General features: G+C 42.1%; 1 protein-coding gene across 1 annotated transcript; it reads right to left on the bottom strand.

The window, feature by feature from the left end:
* Positions 1 to 761: 761 nt before the first annotated feature.
* Positions 762 to 25,410, bottom strand: CSNK2A1 (casein kinase 2 alpha 1; the record flags this gene model as incomplete). Its single annotated transcript, NM_001160284.1, is given in 12 exon segments — positions 762 to 877; positions 3,976 to 4,062; positions 5,389 to 5,537; positions 6,735 to 6,835; positions 7,938 to 8,039; positions 10,153 to 10,263; positions 15,401 to 15,484; positions 16,901 to 16,960; positions 18,493 to 18,543; positions 19,061 to 19,162; positions 22,977 to 23,088; positions 25,310 to 25,410. Coding segments are annotated over 12 exon segments (1,176 nt in total).

Raw genomic sequence — 25,410 nt, forward strand, 5'->3', positions numbered from 1 at the left:
GAGCACAGCATGTTGGAGATGAAAGGAGAAAAGACTAAGGTAAGGAGCCTGGAAGGGAAAGATCACAATTCTGAACTAAACTAAAACGAAAATGATAACTGAGTTGGATTCAAGGTTAGGTCAATAAGACATGATTCATACTGAACAGAAGTGTGTGGGATCTGCCTGCACTTCGGGTAGATTTGCCATCGTCAGTATAGCCTCCACCAGTCAGCAGGCTGGCCCTGCAGAAGCACTTGTGGGGTCAAGAGATCTAAAGGACTACAGTGCAGGGTCCTCCCTGCCTCCTTCCTTCCCGCCTCCCTCAAGAAGCTACATTTGTGTAATCTCTGGAGAAGAGCACGAGATATGACCCCCAAAAGCATGGGACAGTGGGGGAGCATTGGTGGGGATGGGAAGAAACCTCCACCCAAACGCAGCAGCCAGGAATGAGGCTGGTTCATCTTTGTTCTTTAGTAATGAGGAACTGAATTTGGGACGGGAAAAAAAAAATCTGTCTGTGAAATATTCCACCTGCAGGTAATTTTTCAGGGAATCCCCTGAGTTATGAAAAGTTCGAGTTAAAAAAGGAAAAAAAAAGAAAAAAAGAAAATCAGCCTATTATATTTTTTTTTATGACTGAACTACTATAAATCCACAAGCAACGGTTCAGACACGGTGCTTCTGAAAGTGTCTCACCCCTCCCCGCCAGGCGCAAGCTGCATCAAGGAGAGGGTGGACTTCCCCACCTCTGCTCAGGCATCAGGAGACAGATGGGGCCATTACTGCTGAGCGCCAGCGGCAGCTGGAACTGGCATCCCCAGGGGGTTGGCAGCAGCAATCACTGGTGAGCCTGCCAGAGGTCCGAGAGGTGAAGGGGTTGGCACTGAAGAAATCCCTGGAAGAAAAGAGCTGAGAGTGAGCCACAGACACCAACCATGACAACCTCAGTCAGCAGTTTTTCAGAGTACTTATCCTAAAAGTAACACAATGACAATTGTTTCTTTATTGACGCTTCCTCTCAGCCACATGTGCATAAACACTTCAAGTCTAATCCTCACAAATTCAAGTTAAAACAACAAATCCTAATGAGTTTGGGAAACAGGTAAAGAAATCTAAACTTGGAGAAGCTGAGCCGTTTGTTCAAGGTATATGACTCCCCAGCTGTGGCTATGCTTGGATTCCAACTCAAGCCTGTCTAGGGCAGCACTGTCCAACAGAATGTTCTGTTCTGCTATCTGCTGATGTGGCTGCTGAGCACTTGAAATGTGGCTAGTGCAACGGAGTTATTAAACTTTTAATTTTATTCTGTTTTAACTAAATAGCCAACCAGCACACAGAACAGCACGGACCACAGTCAAGGCTCATGCACTGTTATACCACACTGCCTTGAGAGCTGGCAGCTTTTAAAACTGCTAAGTGGGGGAAAGGATCACTTCCCACCTATAAGCTAAAACTGTGCTTTTGAATTTATTTCCATTTGGTTTCTTCCTACCTACCAGAATTACCTGTTAGTTTGCCTTCAATCGGTCAGTATAGAATTTATATATATAGGGCCGGCGCCGTGGCTCACTAGGCTAATCCTCCGCCTAGCGGCGCCGGCACACCGGGTTCTAGTCCCGGTCGGGGCGCCGGATCCTGTACCGGTTGCCCCTCTTCCAGGCCAGCCCTCTGCTGTGGCCAGGGAGTGCAGTGGAGGATGGCCCAGGTGCTTGGGCCCTGCACCCCATGGGAGACCAGGAAAAGCACCTGGCTCCTGGCTCCTGCCATCGGATCAGCGCGGTGCGCCGGCCGCAGCGCGCCGGCCGCGGCGGCCATTGGAGGGTGAACCAACGGCAAAAGGAAGACCTTTCTCTCTGTCTCTCTCTCTCACTGTCCACTCTGCCTGTCAAAAAAAAAAAAAAATTTTTTTTATATATATACACAAACACCCACATATTTTTTTATAAGTAATACAGTGGTCTTCCTAGTGAATACTTGAAACCATGGGTGCAGCTCAATTCACAAGAGCTAAGATATGGAATCAACCCAAATGTCCATCAACTGAAGATTAGACTCTCCCTGATCTGTGATAACAAAGAACGTAAAAGGTAATCTACAGAAATGAAACTGACACTTTGAGATGTGATGATTTTGAATAGCCCTTGTATTGACTGTTAAGGAACACTTTTTTTTCATACTATCTGTCGAACTCTTTACTTAGTATAGAATTAATCATATGTATAAAGTTAACTGAAAATAGATCTTAGTAAAAAAAATAAGAATGGGAATAGGAGAGGGAGAAGGAAGAGGCGTTGAGGGTATAAGTGGGAGGGTGAGTATGGTGGGAAAAATCACTATGTTCCTAAAGTTGTACTTAGAAATGCATGAAGTTTGTATCCTTTAAATAAAAGGTTTCTGAGGGGGAAAAGAAAAGAAACCATGAGTAGTAAACTGAATCCTAGATAGATTACACTGTTCCCTTTATATAAGTATTTATGATAAAATTTATAAATTAGACACAGTAATCAATTATTAATAATAAACCAAAAAATTATAACACTGCATAAAAGTTACATGACTGTGTCTTTTTCTTGAGAGTTAAATATTAGCATTTTTGGACCCTAGTAGACTACAGTAACAGAAAACTTAGAAAAGGAAACCACGGGTAAGGAGAGGCTACTACTATTCATAGGGCGCAAACAGAAAAGGTTCCAAGGAGCATATAAGCGAGAAATCTCCCCTGCCCTGTCACTAGGCCAACTTACAGCACCACTTTGGGAGGGTTTATCCTTCTAGATATTTTATGCACATATTTGAATATAGATTTTTATGACATAAGACTGTGCATGTAAGAATCATATAAGAACATGATTATACATTCTTGCTCACTCCTATTCATGGATATGGTTCTGCATTTTTCTTCTCCCCCTGTATTTCACACTATCTTGGGGTCTGAGCTCTCAGAGAACATGAAACACTTAAGTTATTCTTTCCTCTGGCCTCACCATGTTCTATTGAATGAAATACACCATACTTAACCAGTTTGCTACTGAGAGATGTGTTCAATGTTTCGCTATTATAAGGCTCTGAGTGACCTTGGATATACATCACTTTGCACATAGTCAAGATACCCAGGGGATAAATTCTAAAAGGCAGCTAATTCCTTAAAAAAGAAATGGAAAAACAGTATTTTTTACTATCACAAGTGCACCCACTTAAGATGCTGCCTACCTTAGAATTTTTTTTTCTTTTTCCTTTGGACAGTGAGTAAAGAAAGATTTACTGAAAGCATGAAATCTGCTGTCGCAGCAGTCAGGGGCGGGGCTCCGAGGGAGGAGCTGCCTGGGGAAGCCTGTGGATACTGGCTCCTTTCACGCACGTCATTATGTGGCTGCCTAGATTTCACCAATCAAGAGAGGAGCTGATGACCTATAAAAGTACCTATAAAATTCCAGGACCTGTGGTTTCTGTAGGATATTTATATACGCCACACAGAGATGTACTAGTGTCATGACACAACTCAACCATTATGAAAAACAATTTCATATAAATTTTTACAATTTACTACATATACTGTAGTTGCTCTGGCAAAGATCCTTTTACACATTCAAACCTATATATAAACATAAACCCTCATCAATGCCCCAATTTCATAATCTTGCTTCTGAGAACTATGTAACTACTGTGAGATGAAAAGTCTCTTTTTACTCTTCATGGCTTGCTGAGACTTTCAAGTCCTTCTGCAAGAAATATTCAGTTAGGGATGCTCAGATTCTGACCTAGAAGAGAATGCTGAAATACTTTATTTTAGACAGTGTCACAGAAGTACACCAGGAGTCAAAAGCACCCGAAACCTGGAGGGAAAAGCCACATAGGCTAGTGTGCTATGAAGGCAATCATTACAAAGAAGAGAAGCTACACACAAATCAAGTCACAAAAGGGGCAAACTCGAGGACAACAACTCACTTTGATTGACTGATTTATCTTTAAAGGCGGATTCACCAGTGTACTCACCTGACATCATATTGGCGCTGCTGACAGGTGTGCTGCCCCCTGGCATGCTAGAGGAACCCATGCGAGCCTGGTCCTTCACAACAGTATCTGGAAAAGAGACAAAGCGGCTAGCTTCTGTTTTGCTTGAAGGATTAAACTAATGGGCTAGAGTCTGAAAGTAGCCACCTTTACAGATTCTATGCATTTATTTATAAACCATACTTGCATTATTCCTAAAATAATGCAAATGCCTTCAGGATAAATTAGACAGACAGTATAAAATGGAAATATCTTTCCTGTCAAACTGTGGTACACACCAATCTTAGTAGGAAAACGAGGTAGTTATTCACCACAGAGTCCATTTAAAATGAAGACGATCCTGCTAGGGTTTAATGGAGACGGCACCCTCAAACCTGGTCAAGATGATGATAACATCATCAGAGTGACCTGGTTTTAGTGGTCCTTAGCCCAGCTGGGCAGAGCATGGTAGCAAGGAGGCAAAAGTGACAGTTCTGTGTAGGTTTTCATCAGGACTACAACCCCACCCTGCATCCCACACAGCCAATCTACTTCAGGCACAGGACAGTGAGCCAACGGACGCACTACAAAACCCCACCACTCCCCAAGAACAACTTAATATCGATTAAACTAACATCACAGTAAGGACAGGGTCTCCAAGTAACATGCTCACTCAGGATGGCAGTTAGCTGCAGTCACTAACCTAAGTCAAGGTTTTCATACACTATCCAGATTTGCAAGCTCACTGGCAATCTCCAACAAATAACTGCCAGAGACAAGATGGATAAAGTACTGTTTGTTCTAATTCAACAACTCCAGACCAGCAACTCAGAATCATCACCCACACTAAGAAAGCTTATTTAGGAGTGCTTATGTGTCACACACTGTGTTACACAAGAATCCTTCCAACAATTCTGTGAGATAGCAACCGCTGCTATCCCTGTTCCCACCTGAAGAAAAAAAAAACATTTTCTTTTTTCAAAAAGAATTATTATTTATTTATTTGAAAGGCAAAGTGCTGGAGTGGGGATGGTGGGGAGGGAGTAACAGAAAGAGAGATCTTTCACCTGCTGGCTCACTCTCCAAATGGCTGAAACAGCCAGGATTGGGCCAGTCTAAAGTCAGGAACCAGGAATGCCATCCCCGTCTCCCTTGCGGGTTGGAGGAGCCCAAATACTTGGGCCGTCTTGTGCTGCCTTCCTAGATGCACTAGGAGGATGCTGATGTCATAAGCATTTGCTTAACCTGCTGGGACACGACGCCAGCCCTGGGTGAAGTAACTTTGAAGGGAGCTGCTGGGAACTAGCATTGCAACTGTGTTCTGTAGGACTCTGGGTTCACAGCTGTCTTCACAGGATAGATTTTCTGCCACTTCAGAGCCTGCTGGGAGATGGCAGAATGGATTGTAAGACTTACAGAAATAGGGGTGTTCCATGGCCTCCCTTGCGGTGAGTCGTGACTGGTGGTCATATCGCAGCAGCTTGTCCAGGAAATCCAAGGCCTCAGGGCTGACAAGGTGCTGGTTTTCACTGTGGACAAAGCGTTCCCATCGCTTACGAGAGTGCCTGTGGGCCAAACAGGGGAATGAGAAATGGGCCACAGGGTAGAGAAGCCCAACAGAACATTCTTTCTTTTCTTTTTTTTTTTAAAGATTTATTTATTTATTTATTTGCAAGTCAGAGTTACACAGAGAGAGGAGAGGCAGAGAGAGAGAGAGAGAGAGAGTGAGCGAGAACGCACAAGTGAGGGAGGGAGAGGTCTTTCATCCGATGGCTGACTCCCCAACTGGCCACAATGGCTGGAGCTGCGCAGATCCGAAGCCAGGAGCCAGGAGCTTCCCTTTGGTCTCCCACATGGGAGCAGGAGCCCAAGGACTTGGGCCTTCCTCCACTGCTTTCCCAGGCCATAGCAGAGAGCTGGATCGGAAGTGGAGCAGCCGGGTCTTGGCATATGGGATGCCGGCTCCCCAGGCCAGGGGACATCAACCCACTGTGCCACAGCACCGGGCCCCCAACATTCCATTCTTACATTTTCCTTGGTGGCTAGGAGCCCAGCCACCAGCAAAGAAGAATCAAAAATCAAAAAGACAGTAGCCTTGTACCACTATGCCACTGGAGGGACAACAAAGGTGACTGGAGAGATTACAAATAGTAGTGGTGCAGAAAAAAAAACCCCGAGTCCTATCAACTTTGAGAAACTTAATTCCGGTTACTTTATAGGACACAAATGCCAGTGCAGAAAGGAGGGCAAGTGGCTGGGCTACACAGCCCTCCTTCCCAGCCCACACCCTCCTGACTCGACTTTGCCAGCAGAAGCCTTGCAGCGAGGAAGTCCACGCCTCCTGTGAAGTGCTCAGCGTATCAGCACTGTCTCGTCACTACTGTCCCAGGCAGCTGTCTACGTATCAGCCAGGAAGCATTTTCTACTTCTTTTTCTTGAAAAAGACTTCATCATTTACAAAAGGAAGCTAAATCAAGAGTGATTTTTGTCCCAATTGTAATGCTTCTACGAGAGACTTCAGTTCATTCATTTCACAGGAATCCTCTGACTATAATTCTCACACTTTTACTCTATAAGAGAATTTGAGGAAATGACTACTCAGTCCACCATTTCTACTCAGGCTTGCTAAGGCAGCACCCTGCAGCATCAGACCACTGGCATCTTGGCAGTGCTGGGACAGAGAACAGTACTGTTTTGAGGACCCAAAGCACCAGTTCATACCCAATGTGCAAAGCTACAAATGCACAAATTTTATGACTTACCTGCCCAGGATATCATTGAAACGTGGATCTAATTCAATGTTGTATTTGTCAATATAGTCATACAAATCTTCTGTCCCCAGAACCTTGGCTATCCTCACCAACTAGTATTGAAGAAAGACAAAAACCCACACCACAAGCACATTATATGATCAAATCAAATCAACCAGGACTGAATTTATAGAATACAATCATCCTATCTACATGGTCAACATTACCTCTTAAGTTTATACTTCAAATTTACGCATGTGGCAAGAGTGCATTTCCAACATAAAATTCCCTAGGTCACCTCAATTTGAGTGTCAGAAAAAGCAAACTGCATGACAACCCGGTTTCTTCCTCTTGAAATATCTCCCTAGTGGTCCTACTTTTTCCCCCCTCAAAAATCCAGTCGAAGATGGCACTTCTTTTGGGAAGCTCCCTGCGCACACTCTATTTACCCCAACTGACTTGTATACCTTGTTCCACATCTATTCTGATAGTCATGAACTCATTCACTTTCTTCTATGTTTGATTCTCTTATGAGACAGACTATGAACTACTTGAGAGGAAGGACTGTTTCTTTCTCCCCTGTATTTCTCTTCTGCAGAGCACATGATAGAGCTGCTGACTTCAACCAAATTCCAGTTGATATTCCTTGACTTATTAAAAATGACCATTGTGCTCAAAGTAAACAAGTCAACAGTACCTTCCACAAGCTACCAGAACCATTCCAGGTTCTTTTGAATGAAATGGCCCTTTGATCTTCCAGAGGAAAATGCAGCTAGTCTAAAGAAACATCATTTCTACTGCTGTACATTAACTCAATAGGTAATATCCTATTTTTTAATTTGGGTGATAATAACATGGTTGTTCACTTTACTATTATTGAGTTATATAGATGTCTTATAAAATGTTTTACATCTGTACTTCACCATAAAACAACCAATGCAAACTAAAAAAAATTAAAGTTGAAGGGGAGTCTAATTTCAAAAGGCTCAACTGGTAGCTCTCAAAATAACAATCTGAGGATCAATGTCAGTGGGTGGAATAAACAGTGAACTGAAACTACTGCCCACCCTTAGAGACTCTGAACTAACAGGACTCGAGGCAGGTGCAAAGCAACTGATTTTAGCAGCATCCACAGGGATTTCTAATGAGCAGGTAGATATGATCATTATTAAACATTAGGCTAATACGTTTCTTAATGGAAGCAACATATATCACCTGATCGTAATTATCATGTCCATGGAAAAACGGCTCCTTCCGGAAGATCATACTTGCCAGCATACAACCCAGGCTCCACATGTCCAAACTATAATCATACATCTGCATTAAAGAAAAATTCATGTTACCACATGTGAACCCTCAGTTCTGTATATCTTTTAAATACATAAAAAACCCTCCAAAGTCAAAACACCAATAGCATCTTCATGTATTTCCTCTCAGTCATTTCTTCTATGTATTCTTGTAAATTTAGTATTTTACTTTTTGAGATAACATTTTTAATTTACATTATAGTCAGAGGCTTAATGGCTCTGTGTACTATTTGAAAGGCAGAGTTACAGAGAGTGAGAGGGCAAGTGTGTGTGACAGTGAGTGAGTGAGAGAGAGAGAGAGAGAGAGAAATTTTCTACCCGCTGGTCTACTCTCCAGATGGCAACGCCAAGCCGAAGCTAGGAGTCAGGAGCTTCATCTGGGTCTCCCACGTAGCTGCAAGGGCCGAAGTATTTGGGCCATCATCTGCTGCATTCCCAGGCCCCTCCGTGTAGTCTTTTACTCAGCTTAAAATTAATTTTTAGGGGCCGGTACTGTGGCATAGTGGGTAGAACTGCCGCCTGCAGTGCCAGCATCCCATATGGGCGCTGGTTCGAGTCCCGGCTGCTCTACTTTCGATCCAGTTCTCTGCTCTGGCCTGGGAAAGCAGTAGAAGATGGCCCAAGTCCTTGGGCCCCTGCACCCACGTGGGAGACCCAGAAGAAGCTCCTGGCTCCTAGCTTTGATGGGTGCAGCTCCGGCCATTGCAGCCAATTGGGGAGTGAACTGGCAGATGGAAGACCTCACTCTCTCACTGCCTCTGCCTTCTCTCTAACTCTTTCAAATAAAAATAAATCTTAAAAAAAAAAAAAAAGAAGAAATAAAATATCAGGCAGGGGCTGGCATAGTGCTGTAGTGGGTAAGCCGCCATCTGTGACACCTGTATCCCATACAGAAGCTGATTCAAGTCTTGGCTGCTCCACTTCTGATCCAGCTCCCTGCTAATTGCCTGGGAAAAGCAGAAGATGGCTTCAGTGCTTGGGCCTCTGTATCCTATGTGGGAGACTGGAAGAATCTCCTGACTCCTGGCTTTGCCTGGCCTAGGTTCAGATGTTGCAGGTATTTGGAGACTGAATCAAATAGTGGGAAATCTGTCTCTTTCAAATAAAATAAAATTTTTAAAAAATAAAAATACTCAAATTGTTAGGCTATGGGAAGTTTTAATGTGTACTATTTATTCTATTACATAAATGATTCAGAATTTAATTCCTCTCTATCAGGAATGTGGGTTTTTTCCCCCACTATTTTAAGTAATGCTGTGAAGAAAAATTTTTTTCTAAAGATTTGTTTATTCCTTTTGAAGTTAAAATTACACAGAGAAAGAGATCTTCCATTTGCTGGCTTACTCCCCAACTGGCCATATCAACCAGGGTTGAGCCAGGAGCTTCATCTGGGTCTCCCACATGGGTAGCAGGGACCCAAGCACCTGGGTCATCCCCCGTTGCTCTCCCAGGCCATTAACAGGGAGCTGGATCAGAAGTGGAACAGCAAGAACTCAAATCAGTGCCCATAGAGGATGCTGGTGTTGCAGGCGGCAGCTTTGTCCACAATGAAACACCAGTCCCTGTAAAGAATATTTAGTGCATTTTGAGCTTAGAGTTAAATCCTTAAAGCCCAGAAAGGGAATTTCTAGGATCAAGAGTGAAATGCTTTAAGGCATCTGATATCCTAGGGAAGTTGTTCATGAAAAGGTATTCCCAAGTTTTTAGATTTTTAAAACACTTGGTAAATCTATTATTCATTGGTCTTTTGTGTGTGTGTGTGTGTGTGTGTGTGCAAAGTCGTCTTTTAGGAGAAGTTGGGAATTTTGGAGAAGGTCTTCATATTAGCATATGCACAAGAGAACATTCTCAAATGAGCCCTGGAATTCCTGCTCAGAAAAGTCTCTTGAGTGTGCTTTTCCTTAAGCGAAGACCAAATGCAGATCTGCTCATACTGTACTGACATTTTGACAACAGAAGCCTCATACATTATGGTAGATGAATTAAGGTTATTCACGTTTTACATTTCATATAAAAAAGACAGCTATGAATGTGAATAAATGACATTCTCAGAAGCAGAAAATTATTATTTTTTTTTTGCAAAGTAAAGAGATGCAAAATTGTACTTGTGCTTCTCTTCTCACCTGATAGTCTACTAGTAGCTCAGGACCTTTGAAGTATCGAGAAGCAACTCGGACATTATATTCTTGTCCAGGATGGTAAAATTCAGCCAAACCCCAGTCTATTAGTCGTAGCTGAAAGGAAAAGGGGAAAAAAGAGAATAAACCAAAAGCAACTTTATTTCCTACTAAGATACCCTCATTCTGCCCTTAATTTTTTAAAAATAGCAGCGATGTCATTCTATATTAAAACACCTGATCTGACTACCTAAATCCTTTAGGGTGACAATCAAACTTCACAGCTTGACATACAACTTTCTCTAGGATCTAGTTTTATGCTCCTGTGTATTTCTAAAATTGATCATCTGATTAGAATATTCATTCAACCTGTATATATATATTCCTACTGGAAAACAACTCCTTGTCTTTTGTGATATTTAAGGAGACCCAGATGGAGTTTCAGGTTACTGGCTTTGGCCTGGCCTAATCCCCAGCTGTTGCAGCCATTTGGAAAGTGAACCAATGGGTGGAAAATCTGTCTGTCTCTCCCCCTCTCCCTTTCTAACTATGCCTTTCAAATAAATAAATGTTAAAAAAGAGAGAGAGAGCTCCTCCAGTGAACTCTTTTTTTAAAATAAATAAATTTTCTTTATTTTATTTGAAAGACATCCATGTGGATGGCTGGGTGTTAGATATGGAAGCAGGGGCTGGCGCTGTGGCATACTGGCTAAAGCTACCACCTGTGGTGCTGGCATTCTATATGGGCGCCAATTCTAGTCCCAGCTGCTAAACTGATCCTCCACTTCTGATAGCTCAAATCCTTGGGTCCCTGCACCTATGTGGGAGACCCAGAAGAAGCTCCTGGCTCCTGCCTTCAGATCGGCTTAGCTCTGTCGTTGTGGCCTTTTGGGGAGCAAACCAGCAGATGGAAGACTCTCTGTCTGAAATTCTGCCTTTCAAATAAATAATAAAGCTTTAAGAAAAAATAAAAGAAATGGAAGCAGAGCCTGGACTTGACCTCAGACATTCCAATATGGAATCCTCATGTCCTGTGCAGCAGTTTAACTGCTGTGCCAAATGCCAGCCTTAAATTTACTGATTTGAAAAGGAAAAAGAGTGACTTTGCATCTGCTGGCTCACTCCTTAAATGCCTCCAGTGGCTGGGGCTGGTCTGGACTGAAGCTGGGAGCTCAACTACCTGAGCCATCATCACTGCTTCACAGGGTCCGCATTAGCTGGAAACTGGAAACAGGAGCCAGAGTTGGAAATCAAATCCAGCTGCAACAGGGGCATCTTAACCACTAGGCCAAACACCAAACCCACCCTGCCCACTCCTAAAGAACTTTCTTTTTCTAAAAAATAAATAAATTAATTAATTATTTGAGAGGTAGAGGCAGAGAGAAACAGAGGTCTTCCATCTGCTGCTTCATTCCCCAAATGACCACAATGGCTGGAGCTGGGCCAATCTGAAATCAAGAGCTTCTTCCAGGTCTCCCACGTGGGTGCAGGGGCCCAAGGGCTTGGGCCATATTCTACTGCTTTCCCAGGCCATGGCAGAGAGTTGGATCGGAAGTGGAGCAGCTGGGATTCGAACTGGTGCCTATATAAGATGCCAGCACTGCAGGCAGCACCTTCACCCACTACTCCACAGCACTATCTCCTGCATGAAGTCTATAATTATCCAAGTAGAGCTAACCATTGCCTTCTGCCCTCTGAACTTGATATATATTTGTTTCACAGAATCTACAACTCTTTATGGTATGTTTATTTTTTACTTCTCTTTTTCAAAATGGACTGTAAGCTCCTTGAAGACAGGGGCTGTTTTAGTCACCTTGGTTAATTTTCAGAATTCAACACAATGCCTTGTATACAGGAGAAAAATGAGCAAATACTTATTATGTGAATCAAGTAAAACAACTATGAGGAACAAGAAGGGCCAGCACTACAGTGCAGCGGGTTAAAGCCCTGGCCTGAAGCGCCAGCATCCCATATGGGCACTGGTTCTAGTCCTGGCAGCTCCACTTCCCATCCAGCTCTCTACTATGGCCTGGGAAAGCAGTGGAAGATTGCCCAAGTGCTTGGGCCCCTAACCCTTGCCCACAAGGAGGAAGCTCCTGGCTCCTGATCAGTGTAGCTCTGGCCATTGTGGTCATCTGGGGAGTGAACCAGCGGATGGAAGACTCTCTGTCTCTACCTTTCTGTGTAACTCTTTCAAATAAAAAATCTTAAAAAAAAAAAATAAAAAGAGGAACAAGAGGCAACCTTATTCACAATAAGGTAAAGCATAATCGGTGGGACTGGTGTTGTGGCAGAGCAGGTTAGGCTATTGCATTTAACACTGCCATCCGATATGGGTGCCAGTTCTAGTCTAGGCTGCTCCACTTCCTATCCAGCTCCTTGCTGATGCACCTGGGAAGGCAGTAGAAGATGGCTTAAGTATCAGGGCCCCTGCACCCATATGGGAGACTTGAATGAAGCTCCTGGCTCCTGGCTTTGACCTGGCCCAGCCCTGTCCATTGCAGTCATTTGAGGAGTGGATCAGTAGATGAAAGACATCTCTCTGTAATTCTGCATTTCAAATAAGTGAATAAATCTTAAAAAAAACAAAAAATGCATGATGATTTAGAGTGAGCAGAAGGCCCTGAGGACTACTGCCTAACTACTCTGGCGCTTGTCCATGTCCCAAACGAAACCTCTGTGGGGCAAGTGCTGTGGTGTAGCTGGTAAAGCTGCCACCCTGCAGTGCCAGCACCCCATATGGGCGCTGGTAAGAGAACCCGGCTATTTCACTTGCGATCTAGCTCTGTGCTATAGCCTGGGAATGCAGTGGAAAATGGCCCAAATCCTTGGGCCCCTGCACCCATATAGGAGACCTGGAAGAAGCTCCCGGCTCCCGATCAGCGCAGATCCAGCCATTGTGGCCATCTGGGGAGTAAACCAGTGGATGGAAGATCTTTTTTTCTCTCTCTCTTTTTTTAAAGATTTTATTTGAGAGTTAGAGTTACAGACAGTGAGAGGGAGAGACAGAGAGCAAGGTCTTCCATCCGCTGGTTCACTGTCCAAATGGCCACAATGGCCGGAGCTGCACCGATCTGAGGGCAGGAGTCAGGTGCTTATTCCTGGTCTCCCACGCGGGTGCAGGGACCCCAGGACTTGGGCCATCTTCTACTGCTTTCCCAGGCCACAGCACAGAGCTGGATTGGAAGAGGAGCAGCCTAGACTAGAACTGGCACCCATATGGGATGTCAGCACCACAGGCCGAGGATTAACCAAGTGAGCCACAGCACTGGCCCCAAGATCTCTCTCTCTTTACCTGTATCTGCCTCTCTGTAACTCTGCCTTTCAAACAAACAAACAAACAAACAAAAAAACAAACAAAAAAAAACCGCTGGTCATTTGCCTACAAAACCGGCTCTATGCAGTCTCCCACTTCTCAGCTCATCTGGTCCCATTCATGACATCATTCCAGCCAAACGATTCACCCTAGAGAAGCCAGCACTGTGCACAGCAGGTAAAGCTGTCACCTGTGATGCCCACATCCCATATGGGTTCCAGTTTGATTCCGGCTGCTCCACTTCTGATGCAGCTCCTTGTTAATGCGCCTGGGAAAGCAGTAGAGGATGGCCCAGATTTTTGGGCCTCTGCACCCAACTGGGAGACCTGGAAGAAGCTACTAGCTTCCTGGCTTCAGCCTGGCCCAGCCTAGGCTGTGGCAGCCATTTGGGGAGTGAAACAGTGGATGGAAGACCTAACTCTACCTTTCAAATAAAAAAATAAATCTTAAAAAACAAAGAAACAAAGATTTACCTTGGTCTCTCTCTCTCTCTTATTTTTTTTTTGAAAACTAGTTTGTGATAAGGCTAATGCTTGTTTTTTTTTTTTTTTTTTTCCTTTTTTAAAGATTTATTTATTTTACTTGAAAGTCAAAGTCAGTTACACATAGAGAGGAGAGGCAGAGAGAGAGGAGAGAGAGAGAGGTCTTCCATCCGATGGTTCACTCCCCAATTGGCCGCAATGGCCAGAACTGTGCCGATCTGAAGCCAGGAGCCAGGAGCTTCTTCCAGGTCTCCCATGCAAGTGCAGGGGCCCAAGGCCTTGGGCCATCTTCTACTGCTTTCCCAGGCCATAGCAGAGAGGTGGAGCAGCCGGGTTCTTGTACCGGTGCCCATATGGGATGCCAGCACTTCAGGCCAGGGTGTTAACTTGCTGCGCCACAGCGCCAGCCCCTACCCTAGACTCTTAATTCTCTCACACCATTTAATCTGTCAATGGATCCTGCTGATTCCACCATTACTCTGACCATTATCATCACCTCTACCTGCCACCACCACCACCATTCCTGCCTGCCTTACAGCAGGTAGCTCCTTTTCCTAACTGGTCTCCTTGTTTTCACTCTTGCCCTGTATTTCCTATACAACAACCAGAATGACCCTTTTAAAAAGCTGACTATTTCAAATGATTATACTCACAGAAGCTGCAAAAATAGTATACAGGGCCTACATACCCTTCACCCAGTTTCCACCAATAGCAATACCTTACATAACTAGAGTACAGTATCAAATCCAGGAAAACTGACTTTGGCATAATTCAGATAGAAGTTAATCAGATCTTACCAGCTTTATGTGTCCTGTAAAACTGAAATTTTATCCCAGGTATAGATTCATATAACCACTACAATATATAGAAATATTCCAGCACTACACAAGTATCCCATGTAGTTTCCCAACCCCTGGTAACCTCTGTTCTTTACTGCTCTAATTCTGTCATGGTGACAATGTTACATAAATGGAATCATTACCATATAACATTTTCTCCTCCAGCAGCACTGACAGAGTTGAAACCTGACTTTTTGAGAGTACTTCTGTTATACTCAGCATAAGATCTAAGTTGTTGCATACAGCTACAGTTCTCTTACTGCTGAGTAATACTACCCATAAAATACTACTACATGATATGGATTAAACACAATTTAACCATTCGTCCATTAAAGAATTTTTTTTTCCTTCTAACTTTGGGCCTTCACAAATGAAGCTGCATTCATGTCTAAGTTCTTGTGTTGACCTAAGTTTTTGTTTTTTTGGTGTAAATGTCACTGCTGAATTGTTTGGTAACCTATGTTTAGCTTTCTAAGAAACTGAAAAACTAAAAACAATAATTTGGCATTTCCAAAACATCCAATTTTATATTCCCACCGGCAATGTGAGAGATCTTAAGCTTCTTCACATCTCTGCAAGCATGCAGATAAATTCAACCTGTCAGCCCATCACTCTACCTTTCTGTGTTCATGATCGATCATGACATTGTGGGGCTTCACATCTCTGTGCATAATTCCCATGCTGTGGCAATAATCCAAGGCCTGTGGGAGGAACAGGGAAGGAAGGAGAGAACCTGTGTAAGAGCAGCTTATTTTTTTACAGTTATTCAAAGTATTTCATTTTTTCTTTCATGTAAATTTTCTTCCTAGCCTCACAGTATCCCTAGGAATCTGTAATAGGACATTCACTCACACAGCTATTCTTCATTTTCTTGTTTAAGATTCCATAGCCAAGCAAATTCAAGTTTTGTTCAAAGACACAAAATATACACTGATGGCACCACTTCCAATTTTTCCCTCTGATTCAAAGCCTAGATTATTTTCACAGACACAGGTCCTTCAACAAAAGAAAACTTTTCTGTACTACATGCCTCTTATTTGAAGAACAGTAATTTTTTTTTTAGCAGTCAAGAGTCTACAATGGAGAGTGCAAGCTACCACCCACTGGCCAAACCTGGACTACTGCCTGTTCCTGTGAAGCTTTTACTGGAACACAGCCACATCTATTTGCTTCCATATTGTCTCTGAGGCTTTCATGCTATAAGAGCAGAGCTGAACAGTGTGACAGACGCTGTGGCTCAAAGAGCCACAAACACACCCTTTAAAGAAGTTCGCCAACCCTGTATTTAGGTCATGAAATGCAATTTGAAAAGTTTCCATTCTTAAACTAAGGTGAACTGAGTGGCATAACCTTTGGGGTTTATTAATCACTCAACTAATGGCATTAGCCAAATTCTTGTCCTTCCCGAAGGACAACTTGGATTCCTACAGCTCCCGGGTCTAAGCAGATACATTCATAACTTTCTGAAGCTCTGTAACCATAGACTGCATAAGGCAACAGAAAGATCAAATCTCTGTTAGCATAATCTCTTTAAGGTATTTCTAAGGCTCAAATAGCAGGCTTTATGTCAACCCTTGCTTAGTAAGAAACTGTAACAACTCTTATCAATTTTCTAAAAATCAGATCTTGTGACGACTAGGAGCAAGATATTTGGCGATCCCACTTTAGAAATCAAAGTCCACCCTCAATCAGCAATGCCTAAGCAGAGATTTATACAGTCCTTGGGGCAATGACCCTTTGAGGGCTGAGTTAAAGTTTACCAGTTTACTTATTGAATTGTTAAGTGAAATGAAGTATTTCAATAGGGGTTGTTTTATAAGCTTTGACAATTCACTTTCCACTTACAAAGCTAAACAATGGAAATTACAAACATTTGTTAAGAGGTCAGATTCAAATCTTTTTCAAAATATCCTTTTCAAAGCATGTGAGTTATACTCCTATTAGACCCATCTGTTAGGACAGAGTTCTAATACTTCTAATAGTAAAAACTTGCATGTGGAGATCCCTCTTTCAACAGACTTTACAAAGTTAATTCACTGGCTTTTTCACCATCAACTGGGCTGTATTAACAAAGACAAGATCAAATTAAAGATATTTAGTATTGAAGGTTCCCTTACCTTCAGAATCTCATACATGTAAAATCGAATATCATAGTCTGTTAATGTCTGGTACAATTGCTGTTAAAGACAAATGAAACATTTAAGTCATGGAATAATACTGACAGGAAGACTATTTCCCATTCTTATTGGTAGTAATTTAAAACAAGACTTGGTTCACTGGCCATTGTTTCAAGATCTGTTCACTGGTCTCTATTTCTCTAACATAATGTTCACTTCTTGGGTCTTCAATGCCACATATAACAGTGAAGAATTACTGACATTCAACTTGCTTAAGCTAAAGTCTACTGCTGGGAACACACTAGATTCTGTTACATGCAACATGTACTGGTAACCCACAATTCCCCCTGCTTTCCATTACCTTTAGACCTTTTCATCAAAGGCATCTTGACACGTACGTAGCCTCCTTAGAAGGGAACCAACCCATAACCCACCTGTGACTTAGACAGTTAGCATTACAGATTACCAGTGAGTATGCAGATGGCATCATGCCAAACCTGGTTAGCCAATGTTGAAAGTAAACTTTGTGAACAACAGTTATGCATGTTTTTTCTAAATTGTTAGCAGTGTTCCCACACAAAGTTTTTAAGTTATCATTCTAATTCCAAAATAGTTCTTCTTCCTTTTTTCCTCTTCTCAGCCAAATAATTTACTCATTTATTGATATTTGATATTCTAGATACTGAAGAGGTGTAAAGCTACGTCAAGAACCTTTACAGCTTATATTCCAGGAGTGCCTACAGTTTTCTGTTAACACTGGAATGAAAACTATTTGAAGTAAGGCGGCAATGGATGGATAGGGATTCAGAAACATGTGCTGTAGAGGTTTGTGTTACAGCAGAATTTGACATCCTTCCCCACTCCCCCCTTTTAAAGAGCTGTGACCCATAATTTCTGAGGTATCCTAAGGAATAAACAGTCTACACTATTAGACACACAATACGCTCCTTCTTGAACACTGTGGTTTTACAGTAAATGGTCATAGGGTCAGATCTTAAGTGAACAGGTGTTAGTGCCTTCATTAGGTTAGACAACTGTCAAATGAGTAGAAACTGTCAAATGAGTAGTAAAGGTGGTAAAAGGTAAACACACTGGTCAATATAACAAGTGCTGAACAACTAACATGGCAAAGTGTGCACTACCTCGTAAAGGAGTTTTACTATCCTAAAACTAAAAAACATGGGACCGGCATTATGGCACAGTGGATTAAGCTACCACTTGTGACACTGGCATCCCCTAGAACAGTGCTGATTTGAGTCTCAGCAACTCTGCTTCCAATCCAGGTTCCTGCTAATGCACCTAGGAAAGCAGCAGATGGCCCCAAGCACTTGGGGCCTCTGCCAACCATGTGGGAGACCAGGATGGAGTTCCTGGCTCCTGGCTTTTTGGCCTGGCCCAGACCTAGATGTTGTGGCATTTGAGGAGTGAACTAGTGTCCAGAAGATCTGTCTCTCTCCCTTTCAAATAAATAAATCTAAAAAAAATTTAATAACATCAGAATGAAACCGTCTTTTCTAACTAACAATATCATCTCCAAAGGCTTTCAATGTGGCCTAAAATCCCAACAGCTTGAAATGGCTGGTTAGATATACCTTGAAGTCTGTGTTGTTTACGTGTTCAAAAACCAAGGCAGGGGTTCGTGACTAGGGGAAAGAAAAAGAAAACACACATTAGTAATAGCCCTGGGCAGGTTTAATGGGCACAATGTTTGCGGATGCTGCGTGGTAAATTTGGCAGTCCTCGCCTCACTTGTAAGAAACCCTCTATAATGCTACAAGCCCTCCCCACTCTCATCATCACCACACTTAGGTCATTTTTGGGATGGATTTCAAACAGAAGACATGGAGCTGAAGTCTCACCAGGCTCTAGGCAGCCCGACAATGCGCCCATCGCCCATCGGCATCGGACCTGAGTTTGCAAAATGGATTAACACATTTCAGTTTCCAGTGCTATCAGTCTCTTAGCCTAGAAGAATAAGAAATAGTCTGTGGGTGGAGGTCTCTTTGAAAGAAAGACCCAAGCTAGTTAAATGGTATATCTGATTAAGCACTTTTAAAGCAGGACTTAATGGTGAGGGCGGGAGAACAGAAAGAGGCCAGCTGAGCTCCAGGCTAAACAAACTCAGCCCTGGTGGGCCTTGCTAACAGCTACTATACTCACCACAGGGTCTTTGACAATGTCTGCCAGTGTAATGATGTTGGGTCCTCCTCTCAAATTCTCCAAAATCTTTATTTCACGCTTAATTTTCTTCTTTTTTACTGGCTGAAAGGGGAAAAGTATTATCGGCAAAAAAATTTAAAAATAAAATATCAGAATATTTCGACAGGGAATGTAACACATAAATGGCCTACTTATGAGCTCCTTGAAGGAAATGTGTCATACTTTTCTCTGAATCCCCTTCTCCTAGCACTGTGCCAGGCATTCTGTAGGCACTTACTAAAGTTGAATTAAAGGAAGAAAAATTTCCCACTCCAAAGACAAGAGTATCTCAGAATTAGCATTTAATTTCAATCACTAGTCTTAGTATGTTAACATTTTAAAAGCTTACAGCTAGTCATTTAAAATGGTTAGTAATACTAAAGTACATCTTGAAAAGCTTTCTATCAACTAGGATAGAACACAGACCCTTTCCACTCCTTCCTCTGAGTCTATAAACTAAACTCCCTACAGAGGAGAAGGCAATCAGGTCCAACCACAAGGATGGCCCAATCAGCTCTGCACAGCATAGCCTTGTGGGGAAGTACAGATCTTGGAGTCAGACCACCTAATGAGGATCCTACCTTCACTACCTGCAACCTGTGTGCCTACAGACAATTTGTAACTTCTCCAAGACTTCCATGACATGTAAAATGAATAATGAGAATACATATAAGATTGTTCAAGAGTACAATGAGGTATCTGAACAGACCTCTGGATAGGCTGAGACATGACACACTGTAATATCTGTCTAGTCTCACCACCAGTACTTCTCCACTCTAAAAAACACTACCCTGCAGGGTGCCTAGAGTACATATTTCACATTCCTTTGTCCTCATCCATTCTTCCCACATTTGTTCTAGTATAGAATATTCCTTCTCATTTCCCTGAGAAGGGCCTTGGTGCAGATATTCCTTTCACCAAAACTCCTTTCTGAATAGTCTAAAATAGTTCAGGCTCACAAGAAATGTGATGCAAGCCACAAGTGTGATTTTAAATAATCAAGTAGTTACATCAGGAAAAGAATAAATATCCATTTTAATATATTTTAACTAATGTATCCAAAATCTTACCATCCCTTTAAATACATAAATCAATATAAAAATTATCAACAATGATCTATTTGATATTCTTCTCTGGCACTGATTCTTTGAAATTTAGTGTATTTTCCTCTCCTTGCATAATCTCCTTTTTGCCATCTTGGTACATTCTAGAGAATGCTTCCCTTCTCCATCCCACCTGTATCTATCCAAATCCTCCTCCCATTTAGTTCATGGAGTCTTTCCTACCTACTACGTTCTTTTGGACTACAAACTCACAATCTGTGTATTTCATGTGGCTTTAAATAATATTATCACTTCATTCTATCATCCATCTTTCCATATGAATACCATCCTACAATTACAAAGAACTTTACTTTTTTGTTAACAATTTTTAAAAAGTTCTCATTTATTTATTTGAAAGGCAGGAGAAATGAGAGAGGGAGGGAGAGGGGAGGGGAGAGGGAGAGAGAATCTTCCATCTGCTGGTTCACTCCACAAATGCCAGCAACAGCCATGTCTAGGCCAGGCTGAAGCCAGAAGTCTAGAACTCATTCCAGGTATCCTATATGGGTGGCAGGGAGGCAAACATTCCAGTCATCATCTGCTGCCTCCTAGAATGTGCATCACCAGGAAACTGGATCAGAAGTGGGCTAGGACTCAAACTCAGGGATTCCAACATGAGGTGCAGAAGTCTCAAGCAGCAACTTGAACCGCTGTGCTGAATACCCAAGCAGACTAGCTCCTCTGATGTTTCTATATATAATTTGTATTTGATCCTTCTAATAACCCTGAGGAAGGTAAGTAAAGCAAAATTGCCTCATTTTCACCGATGAACAAAGGTATCTTAATAAAAGGCCTGACTGCCATGGCTAATTATTTTTGGGTTAAAACCCAAGTGTTCTGATTTGTAGCCTAGTTCTTCTACGTGTGACAAACCAGGCATCCCAGGATATTCAAAGGGATACAGCAGAATACTTTAATTTCTGAACACACAAAGCAATATCTGCCATACACTGATACACTACCAGCTTGGGCTCACAGTTTTAATATTAGATTGCACTAAAATCCTTTTGAGGGGATATTGTTTCAAAAAGCAAGTACTGAGGAAAAAGGTACATGAAATAATCAATAAGGATAGTGTCCAATTTGATTCCAACATTTGAGAAGATGTACAGTGACTATCAAGTATACATATCGCAATACTTATTATTTATGGTTATATAAGAATAATTTTGGGGACTATTGTGGTACAGCAGGTTAAGCCACCACTTGGGACGTCCACATCCCATATCAGAGTGTCGGTCAGAGTCCAGGCTACTCCACTTCTGATCCAGATCCCTGGTAATGTGCCTGGGAAGCAACAGACAGTGGCTCAAATACTTGAGTCCCTGCCATCCACATGGGAGACCTGGACAAATCCTGGCTCCTAGCTTTGACCTGGCCCAGCTCCACTACTACAGTCATTTGAGGAGTGAATCAGCAGATGGAAGATCTGTCTCTCCCTCTTTATCACTATGCCCTTTAAATAAATAAAGCTTCAAAAAATAATTTTTTAAATTTAAACATATAACTTAATTTTTTACAGGTAGAGTGAACAGTGAGAGAGAAAGACAGAGAGAAAGGTCTTCCTTTTCCGTTGGTTCACCCCTCAAAGGCCACTGTGGCTGGCGCGCTGCTGCCAGCACACCGTGCTGATCCGAAGCCAGGAACCAGGTGCTTCTCCTGGTCTCCCATGCTGGTGCAGGGCCCAAGGACTTGGACCATCTTCCACTGCACTCCCGGGCCACAGCAGAGACCTGGACTGGAAGAGGAGCAACTGGGACTAGAACCCGGGTTTTGAAATGGCTACCATGTTACTAAAATAGAAATTACTGAGACAATCTAAGTATGGAGATTGAGGAAATCTGAGAACTTCTACTTCTCACCATCAAATATGGAAAAATTCCCATAGTAAGAAACTATATACTAAATTCCCAATACATGACAACACATAGTGCAGTTATACTTTAACTACAAGTTGTATACTGGTAGCTTACTGCACAAATTTGTCCAACGCGGTGTTTTTAAAAAATCTTGAGCCAATGTTTAAAAATCAACGGAATTCACATATAAATATAAATCTCTGACTTCTCTTTGAAAAATAGAATATCAAGCACGACAGAACTAGTACTACTGCAATACAATACTGCACAGCTTCCCAAATGTTTTGGAATCAAATTGGTTAGCACTACCCAACACCAACTGTTGCAGCCATCTGGGGAGTGAACCAGAGGGTGAAGACCTCTCTCTCTGCCTCTGTAACTCAGAAAGAAAGGAAGAAAGGAAGAAAGGAAGAAAGGAAGAAAGGAAGAGAAATCTTAACCAAAAAAAGGGGGGGGGGCACATGTGCTTTCTCTCTGTTCACTTCCTCTAGGCAGGGTTATTCATATACCACACTAGCTTGACTCGTGTCATCTGCTTGCCCCTTTAGGAACTATAATTGTGACTCATCATTCTTACAAAGCAGGGGTGATGATTTATTTATTGAACACAAAACATGGGATATAGTTTAAAATACAGGGAATAAATTATTAGGCAAGACCTAGAAGAGACTATACTTTTATTCCCTTACTCTGCCATAACCTAGCACATGACTTGAGTCACATCACTTCTTTTGCCTCAGTTTCCTGATCTGTCAAACGAATAAAACCTGTTCTACTGACTTCACAAGATGTAACAGAATAAAGATGCCAAAGTACTCCAGAAATCCTTCAAACATTTCTAAAGACATCACTATTACTTTTAACAATCTACATTCCAAATGCCTCTCAAATTAGTCTTTCTCTTCTTGTACTCACCTTGAGAATTTTAACAACAACTTTTTCATTATTTGTAATGTTGATGGCTTCAAATACTTCACTATATTTACCCCGGCCTAATTTTCGAACCAGTTGGTAGTCATCTTGATTTCTATGGACAAAAAAGGTCACAGTCACATGATTTAAGAAGTTCGTATTATCAAGTACCAATTCAAGACAAAACTCTAGTATCAACTGGAGTAATAGAAATAATGGCTTGTATTAGGGTTTGTTTGTCTTCAATAAGATACCTTTCCCTTAAAGAATAGTTTTATATTTTCCTGTCTAATAGTGCCTGGCATGAAGCTGGCACTCAGCAGGAACTCAATACATGAATATTTCAGTTCAGCCACATTTTGAGAACAGCTGATTTTTAATGGATCTCTCTGTAGGTAAGTAGCCTTCAAATATATAGGCTCCATCTCCCTCTTACCCTCCAGGGCAACCTCTCAAGAAAATCCATGTAATAAAAATTGCAAACCATATTATATAACACAAATCATCGTTAGGGGTTGCGTCCTCTCCACTTTTACCCATAGCTCATGATCAATAACATCAGAAGTAATAAACAGAGGTAAAGAATAAGAAAACAACCAACATTTTCCTACTGCCCTGGCAACTTAAAACACTCTGCTCCAAAGAATGAAAAACCTGGTTCCTTTAATAGGAAGCTCTTAGTTCTAGTTGAGTTTTCCTCTTGTGGGAGGGCACTGAAACACAAGCAACCAAGTGGGACCATATCGAAAATTCTCACAGTTGTTTAGCACCATTGAAGCAGAACTAAGTACCCAGCACTCAATCTGAAGACAATGCTGAGATTTCTACAGTAAACATAGGTGTTACTAGGAGTCCAAAGTGTCTAACACAGAGGGAAACTGGTAGATTATCAGCAGTGATAATATTTATTAATAGTGTTCAAACTGCTGTTTGATGGCATCTTTAAAGCACACCAGTACTTCTTTAGGCAGAGACAACATACTCACTGTTAAGAATCACAGCATCATCAGGATTAAAAATACACTCTATGACATTTTTGGGAGATAGTCCTTTTCAAAAAAATTTTATTTAGGGATCAGCATTGTGGTTTAGCGGGTTAATCTACCACCTGTGACACTCGCATCTCATATTGGCACACCAGCTCAAGTCTTGGCTGCCCAGCTTCCAATCTAGCACCCTGCTAACGTGCCTGAGAAAGCAACAGAAGATTGACCAAGTCCTGGGGCCTCTGCTGTTGATATGGGCAACCAGGATGGAATTCCTGACTGTTGTAGCTATTTGAGGAGTGAACCAGCAGATGGAAGATTGATCTCTCGCCTTCCCTCATTCCCTCCCTTGCTCTGTTGCTCTGCCTTTCAATTAAATAAATAAATCTTAAACAATTTTACTTATTTATTTGGGGGGGCTTATAGAAAGTGAGAATGAGAGCATGTGTCAAAGACCAGTAGCTCCCACCCATTGGTTCATTCCCTAAATATCCACAATGGCTGGGGCTAGTCCATGCCAAAACCAGGAGTTGGTGGTGCAATCCAGGTCTCCCATGTGGGCGGCAGGGATCCAACAACTCACCCCAGGAGATAGTCTTTAATCACTTACAGCCTTGGAAATCACATATAGTCAGATATGATTTACAGTATACAGGAACTGTAGATTTCTTTTTACACTGCTTTCTTTTTGCCCCTCAATGTCAAAATGCCTTTATTATAAAAAATATGATTCTGATCAATTAAATGCATACCACTTTGGAACAGGAAATGGAAATACCTAAATAAGCCTGCATAGCGAATCAGAAGGACAAACACAGCTGTTCAGGTAGCCTACAGCTGTTCAAGATGAAATTACACATGCTGCATCTCATGACGAGGACAAATGCTTAAGGATTTAATTCTGCTTCACAACAGAAGACACCTTTCTAGAGAACCGTTTCATCCTTCAGAGTCATCACGGGACAACATTCTGACCTCAGAAATACTTTATGTAAGAATTTGGTGGTGTTTTCGAAGTCTCTCAAATATCAATTCTCACCATCTGCAATGTCCTTAGCTTGAGAAGCAATTTGGTAGGTTAACTCTTCCTCACCAGCTTTGTTTACATAACATGTAAATCACAGAAAAGGACAAGAGACCGAAATGATTTTTAAATGGTAAGCCCTTCAAAACAGTTAACTTGCCAAAACAATACCTGCTTCTTTAATACAGAAACTAAAGTTTTGAAAGAACAATCTGGGCTTCGACCTTGAGGTTTACGTATGTAGTCAAGGTTTCCTGACAATTACTCAACAAATCCACAAGAGTCAGTTCTTAGGTGAGTGCAGCGAGGTAAACAGAAATAATTACCCCCATTCCACCACATGTGACTCATAATCCCAGTACTCTCGGGGTCTGTGCGTATTCACATCTGTGTAAACTCTGGCCCTGCTTGGCACGGGTCCCGACAT

This window comes from Oryctolagus cuniculus, chromosome 11 (assembly GCF_964237555.1).
Source record: "Oryctolagus cuniculus chromosome 11, mOryCun1.1, whole genome shotgun sequence".
Taxonomy (NCBI): Eukaryota; Metazoa; Chordata; class Mammalia; order Lagomorpha; family Leporidae; genus Oryctolagus; species Oryctolagus cuniculus.